Below are 7,637 nucleotides of genomic sequence, written 5' to 3'. Positions count from 1 at the left end.
GGAGGAGGAGGAGAAGGAGGAGAAGAAGGAGGAGGAGGAGAAGGAGGAGGAGAAGGAGAAGGAGAAGGACGAGGAGGAGGAGGAGAAGGAGGAGGAGGAGGAAGAGGAGACAGAAGAAGAAGGAGAAGAAGAAGAAAAAGAAAAAGAAGGAGAGGAAGAAGAATGGAAGAACGAAAAAGAAGGTGAAGACAAAAGAAGGTGAAGGTGAAAGAAGAGGAACAGCCAGAAGAAGAAGAGAGCGGAAAAGGAGGGAAAAAAGAAGAAGGAGGAAGGGGAGGAGGAGGAGGAGAAGGGGAAGAAGTATTCAAGAGTATTCAAGACAGGGAGTAGCAGCCATCGGCCCATCCTCACCGGCACACGTCTTGTTCACGTCTTGTTGGTATCCTGGGACGCACTGGCAGTGGTAGCTCCCCTCAGTGTTGACACAGTTGGAGTTTTCTCCACATGAGACTTGCGAGGGTGGGATACACTCATTGATGTCTGCAACACACAGGACAGAGGGTCACCTCTGAAGATGGGGGGCTGGAGAAGAAAGAGTCCGTGCCATGAGTTCCTGGGGGACCCCATGCAGCCAAATCCCACTTGCGGCTCTACCCTTGGGTTGGACCTGGGTCCAGACGCTCTGCAGGGTCAGAACAGGGTTGGGACGATTGGGATGGGTGGCTGGGTGGGAAGGAGGGGGCACCCGCTCAGACACGAGGCTCCCCTTTGTGACCTGGTCCTGAGATTCAGGGGGGTGGGGGGACCCACAATAGCCCAAGGACAGTCCACACTTCTCATGAGAAACTCCTCTCACCCCCAGTCCCCAATGTCAGGGCGTCTCAAGATTCCCCAGGTCTCGGCAGCGTCTTGCTGTCTCCACTTCTGAAGGAAAGTCCCCCTTGTGTCAGAGTCCGCCCGCCATGGGTGTGAAATGAGGAAGCAGGAAGGTCGCGGTGGGGTAGGTGAATTTCCGGCTCCTTATCTCTCTCCCTGTTCTGTAACCACTGACAGCAAAGAAGTTCAAGAAAAGGTGAGGCTTCTGAGGAGCTCGGGGACCCAGAGTCGGGGCCAGAGGCAGTTGATTAAAAACAATGGCAACTTAATTTAAAAAGTTTAAAAACAAAAAAAAACCATAGTTGCAAGAATCAATCCAAAGGAAGGAATGGCTTTCCTTGGACATTCTTTGTTTAAAAAAATATATTATCTTTATTTATTTATTGCATAGATATAGCCAAAAATCAGGCAGGGGCAGATAGCATAATGGTTATGCAAATAGACTGTCATGCCTGAGGCTTCGAAGTCCCAGGTTCAATTCCCTGTACCACCATAAACCAGAGCTGATTAGTGCTCTGGTAAAAACAAAAACAAAACAAGACAAAGAAATAAATAAAATAAAAGATATAGCTAAAAATCGAGAGGGAGGGGAAGATAGAGAGGAAGGGGGGTTGGTACAGCTGGTTAATCGCACATGTTACAATGTGCAAGGCCCTGGGTTCGAGTCATGTGTCCCCACCTGCAGGGGAAAAGCTTTGTGAGTGGTGAAGCAGGGCTGCAGATATCTCTCTGTCTCTCTCCTCCGCTATCTCTCCCCTACCCTCTCAATTTCTGGCTGTCTTTATCCAATAAATAAAGATGAAGAATAGAAGGGGAAAAAAATCTCCTTTTAAAAAGAGAGAGAGAGATCTGCAGCCCTGTTTCACCCCTCACAAAACTTTCCCCTAACATGTGGGGACCAGGGGCTCAAACCCAGGTCCTTGCACATCGTAAAGCACATGTATTCAACCAGCTGCGCCCCCACCCGGCCCTGGACATTCCAGTCCAGATCCAAAGACCTTAAAGTCTGAGCAGACTTGAGGAGACATGATGATTCGGGCAGATAACTGGTCTACCCCAATTACCGCTGTCTTCCCACTCCTACAAATTTTGTTCTAAGACCCCAAACCCAGACAGCTGAGATCATAGGACGCGGGGGGACACGTTCATGAGAGACACACACCCAGCCCTCACCTGAACAATGGGACACCCCGCCCCACCACCCGCCTCTGTTCTCAGATGGTGGGGATAGTATGGAATTGTACCCCTCTTATCCCACAGTCCTGTCAATCATTATTGAATCACTAAAAAGGAAGGGAAAAAAAAAAAAGCATCTGACTTTCCTTGAACTGAGGGAATCCCCACCCCTCTGAGTCTGGGATCTTAGGAGGGGAATTTTTTTTTTCTCTCTCTCTTTACTGGAGGGATTAATGGTTTACAGCTGACAGTAAAATAGTCCTTTGTACTTGTGTAACATTTCCCAGTTTTCCACAGAACACTAACCCCCCCACCTAGGTCCTCCTCCATCATGTTCCAGGACACCCCCCCGCAACCCCCCAGAGGCCTTTCCTTTGGTGCCATACGCCAAACCCAGTCCAAGTTCTGTTTTGTGCTTCCCCTTTCTTTTTTTTTTCTTTTAAGAATTTATTACTATTTTAAAATTTTTATTAGTTACTTAATAATGATTAACATGATTGTAAGATAACAGTGGTACAATTCCATAGAGTTCCATGTCCCATCCCCTCCATTGGTGTGTTTCCCCTTTCTGTTCTTGTTTTTCAAAGAAAGGACACTTTCAGGTGGAGGAAGAAGGCACTGATGGGGTAGACAGGAAGCTTCCTGTATCCTCATGCCTCCAAAGGCTTTCTATTCATCTCTCTGAGGTCAGCTCGAGAGAGGAGGACACTAGGTGCCACGCATCGCCTCCCACCATCTCCCTGTTCTGCTCCGTCCCCCCAAGCCCCCTGTACCATCACAAGTTTCACTGCTGCTGGTGATGAACTCAGACTGGGACTGGAATCCCGGAAGGCAGCGGCAGGCGGTGGCATTGACGCATACGGAGTTCACAGGGCACCACGGGGCGCAGGCTGCGGGGACAGAGAAACAAGGAGCGGACGAAGGAGACAGGTGTTGTCATCAGAACAAGGGACAAAATCTGGACATGGAGAAAGAGAGAAATATCTCTCGGGGCCGCGTGGTGGCGCACCTGGTTGAGCGCACCTGTTACACAATGTGCAAGGACCCGGGTTCAAGGCCCTGGTCCCCACCTGCAGGGGGAAAGCTTCGTGAGTGCTGAAGCAGGGCTGCAGGGGTCTCTCTCGCTCTCTATTTCCCGCTCCCCTCTCTCAATTTCCAGATGCCTCTATTATTATTTTAAGAGCTTGATAAAATCTAAGAATGGCTGAGCTGATGCCGTGTTCGCGTTACGGACTGCAGATAGATTGTACCGCTTCAGTCTGTGCTCACAGTTGATAAGAATGTAAAATGCTGAAGGTGGGGAAATGGCTCAAAGGATAGAGTGCCGGACTTTCATGCCTGGAGTTCCCAGTTCAGTCCCTGATGGTGCATGTAGTCAGTCTACTGGGCCACTGGCTTCTCCCTTTCTCTCTCTCTCTCTCTCTCTCTCTCTCCCCTCCCCTCTCCTCTCCTCTCTCTCCTTTTTCTCTCTCTCTCCTCTCTCTCCTCTCCTCTATCTCTCTCTCCTCTGTCTCCTTTCTCTCTCTCCTCTCTCTCTCCTCTCTCTCTCCTCTTTCTCCTCTCCTCTCTCTCCTCTCTCTCCTCTCTCCTCTCCTCTCTCCTCTCGCCTCTCTCTCCTCTCCTCTATCTCTCTCTCCTCTGTCTCCTTTCTCTCTCTCCTCTCTTTCTCTCCTCTCTCTCTCCTCTCCTCTCTTCTCCTCTCTCTCCTCTCTCTCTCCTTTCTCTCTCCCCTCTCTCCTCTCTCTTTCTCCTCTCTCCTCTCTCTCTCCCCCTCTCTCTCCTCTCCTCTCTCTCTCTTTCTCCTCTCTCCTCTCTCTCCCCTCTCTCTCTCCTCTCTCTTCTCCTCTCCTCTCTTTCTCTCTCTCCCTCCTTCTCCTTGTGTCAAGTCAACCAACATCTCTTTCCCTCACTCTGTGTGTGTGTGTGTGTGTGTGTGTGTGTGTGTGTGTGTGTGTGTGTGTGTGTAAAAACAGAAAATAATGAGACAAAGACGCCAGCAGCACTGCCCCCCACTCACGAAGCTTCCCTCCATAGGTGCAGACTGGGGCTTTGAACCCTGGTCCTCAACCCTGGTGATGCATCCACTCTACCAGGCAAGACACCGTCCAGCCTCAGCACAACAGTTTTCATTTCGCCCAGTGTCTGTCTAAAGTGTGAACTCTGCAGGTCTTTTCAAAGCCAAAAAAAAAAAAAAAAAAGGATGTGCTTAAAGTATATAAACATTTTTTAAGTGTAGATTGAAGTTACAGACTTACTCTGAAAGATGATGAGCATGAGCAGAATAGCGCCCAGAGTGCAATCACCCACACCCCTATGCCCCATTCTCCAACACACCCGCCGTTTTTATGTTGCGGTACATCCGGGCAGTTTCAAAGAAAAAGAAAAAGGCTATCTGTTCTCATGCCCACGACATGTCCCCTTAGTCCCACTCATAGAACGAGCCTCCCTCCCCTCCTATGGGGAGAGCGTCCGGACGCCAGCGGCTGGATGGACTCACCCGTGTTGGTCTGAGCTGCAGGTCCCAGGGAGAGTAACACCATCATGGAGAGTCCTGATGGAGGGAGAGAGAGAGAGAGAGAGAGAGAGAGAGGTCAAAGAGTTAACAGAGTGGAACTCCAAATTCACCCTCTTGAAAGAAAACTGCTGGAAATTGCTTGGTGCTGGAACAAAGTGGTTTTATTAATACTTAACCTCTTTATTCATTAACCTCCGTCCACATGACAATGACCCCCCGCCCACTTTGGTGTATCTGCCTCCAAATTCACTCTCTTTCTTTCTTTCTTTCTTTCTTTCCTTCTTTCTTTCTTTCTTTCTCTTTCTTTTTTCTTTTTATTGCCACCAGGGCTATCGGGGTTATGGCTGGGGCTCAGACGACAAATTCACTGCTCCCAGGGACCTTTTTTTTTTTTTTCCTTCTCTGTTTTTATTTGACAGGAAAGAGAGAAATTGAAAGGGGCCAGGTGCTAGCGCACCCGGTTGAGCGCACATGTTACACTGTGCAAGGCCCCGGGTTCAAGCCCCAGGTCCCCACCTGCAGGAGGAAAGCTTTGTGAGTGGTGAAGCGGGGCTGCAGGGGTCTCTCTGTCTACCTCTTTCTCCCTCCTCCCTCTCAATGTCTATTCAATAAATAAATAAAGGTAATAAAAAAATTTAAAAGAGAGAAATTGAGAGGGCAAGGGAGACAGAGGGGGAGGAAGACGCCTACAGATCTGCCTAACTACTCGTGAAGCACCCCCCCCCCGGCAGGTGGGCATTGGGGGCTTGAACTCAGATCCTTGAGCATGGTGATATGTGGGCTTAACCGGGGGAGCCACAGCCCAGTCTCCCTTCCTCCCTACACCATCCTTGTACTTGGGTTTCTTTTTTCTTTTTTCAATATTTATTTATTTTCCCTTTTTGTTGCCCTTGTTGTTTTTCATTGTTGTTGTTGATGTCGTCATTGTTGGACAGGACAGAGAGACATGGAGAGAGGAGGGGAAGACAGAGAGGGGGAGAGAAAGACAGACACCTGCAGACCTGCTTCACCGCCTGGGAAGCGACTCCCCTGCAGGTGGGGAGCCGGGGGCTCGAACCCGGATCCTTACGCCGGTCCCTGCGCTTTGCGCCACGTGCGCTTAACCCGCTGAGCTCCCGCCCGACTCCAGTACTGGGGTTTCTGATTGTCACACATCGTCTCCTGAGACTTGGCAGGAAATCCCTCGTTAGCAGACCTGATCCGGGCCAACCTCAGCATGACCTCAGGTCAGCATGGAGACAGAATAAACCGCCCACCATCATTTCCACATCCAAGGTTCCTGTTCTCTGACGGTGGCAGAAAGCTGCTTTTGTCAGTGTCTCTGCCCAGACCCCCGTCCTGAGTCAGGCACAGATGTCAGGACACACAAGAATGTGGATTTCGAAGCCAGAGACGTCCGACACAAGCTCCTACAGCATCACCAAGGCTCAGAGGCCCGGAAGGAGAGAGACGGTGATAGCTGACTTCATGTATACGAACATTATCATCTTTTTTAAATACATATATTATTAGTGGTTTAATATTGAGTTACAAAAATTATAAGGTAACGGGAGTCTAATTCCACACTGTTCCCACCACCAGAGTCCTGTGCCCCCATTCCCTCCACTGGAAACTGCAGTGGTTCTCCCAAGGTCACAGACGTGGGCGACTATTATTTCTAGAACTGTCTATATATATGGGATATATATATATATATATTATTTCTAGAACTGTCTCTCTCTCTCTCTCTCTCTCTATATATATATATATATATATATATATATATATATATATATCCCATTTCTTCCACAGCCCAGCCCTCCCCTCCCCTCCAAGTCAAACCTACACTCACTACCACTTTTGAATGTCCTTTCTTCTCTCTCCGGGTCCTGATGGAGTTGGGGTTCAGAGCCCTCTGGGCATCTTCCCCTGACATCTCTCCCCCTCTGGGAGTCTGGACCCAAATTCTTTATGGGGAGCAGAAGGTGGGAGTTCTGGCTTCTGTCATGGCTTCTCCGCTGGACATGGGTGTTGGCAGATGGATCCACACCCCCAGCCTGTGTCTGTCTGTCCCTAGTGGGGCAGGGCTCTGGGGATACAGCAAACAGTCCTAAACCAAAGAGTATAAATATTCAACCTCCAGAGTCTCATTTTCTGATTAATTACTTTGATAAATTTCTTTCTCTCTGTCTCTCTCCTACTTGTAATATATATGCATATATTAACATATATGTAATATATTACATATAAATATAATCTCCTCTGTGTGCTATTTCTTTGGGAAAACCTGTGTCTTTGCAAGGCAGGTGGCAGAATGATTCTTTTTCTTTTTCCTAGACCCCTGCTCAGCTCTGGCTGATGGTGGTGCAGGGGATTGAACTTGTGACTTCATAGCCTCAGGCATGAAAGCCTCTTTGCAGAACCATGATGCTCATCTCCTCTTGCTTCAGAATGATTTTTAAAAGTCTGCTAGCAGGCAGGGGTAGATAACTTTGAAGAGAACTCTGGCATTGTTTTGTCTGTATATTTATCCACTTCTATGTCTCTTTTGCTCTCTGCCTTTCTGTCTTCCCTGCCTCCTCCTAGAGTAAATACATCAAAATAAAATGAAACAAAAGGAATCTACTATTTTTCTCTAGGAATATTCCTCACAGAAGTTCTCCTTAGAGAAGGCATCCTAATTGAACTAACAGCCCTCTTAGAATTCTGTTCCCACTCTTTTGTACATGAACCAAGTGGAAAGACCAGCCAGAAATCAAAGAGAGAAGGGAGAGGACTGTCAAACACCCCCTGCAGTCTTTGTTGGCCATTGTCTGAGTAGATGCCTTACCTGCCAGCAGCCTCAAATATCCATTGTCCATGGTGTGAAGACCAGAAAATTCAGTCAAGCAGGATGTCTGATCTCACTCGGGTGTGTGAATGAAGAACTTCCTCTTTTGGGTCCGACTTACGCCCTAGAGGAACTCTTATCAAATCGCTTATCTGAATATTTCTCTGCCCTTATTTCCCAGACAAATAGCCTCTTCAAAACTTATAGCTCACACCCAGGTCCAGCAGAGAAGCGATTACAGAATCCGGAACTCTCACCTTCTGCAACCCCCACAAAAAATAACTTTGACCCATATTCCCCACTGGGAGAGAAGTGATAGAA

General features: G+C 48.3%; 1 protein-coding gene across 1 annotated transcript; it reads right to left on the bottom strand.

Moving 5' to 3' along the window:
- Positions 1–351: 351 nt before the first annotated feature.
- LOC132536348 (adhesion G protein-coupled receptor E2-like) lies at positions 352–7,385 on the bottom strand (the record flags this gene model as incomplete). Its single annotated transcript, XM_060184032.1, has 4 exons — positions 7,317–7,385; positions 4,490–4,543; positions 2,766–2,882; positions 352–480 (listed from the first exon to the last, which is right to left on the bottom strand). Coding segments are annotated over exons 1-4 (331 nt in total), but the record flags the coding sequence as incomplete, so codon positions are not given.
- Positions 7,386–7,637: the final 252 nt, after the last annotated feature.

The sequence above is a fragment of the Erinaceus europaeus genome, unplaced genomic scaffold (genome assembly GCF_950295315.1).
Source record: "Erinaceus europaeus unplaced genomic scaffold, mEriEur2.1 scaffold_597, whole genome shotgun sequence".
Lineage (NCBI taxonomy): Eukaryota > Metazoa > Chordata > Mammalia > Eulipotyphla > Erinaceidae > Erinaceus > Erinaceus europaeus.
The sequence above is the reverse complement of the archived record's forward strand: the minus strand, read 5'-3'. Positions and strand labels throughout refer to the sequence as shown.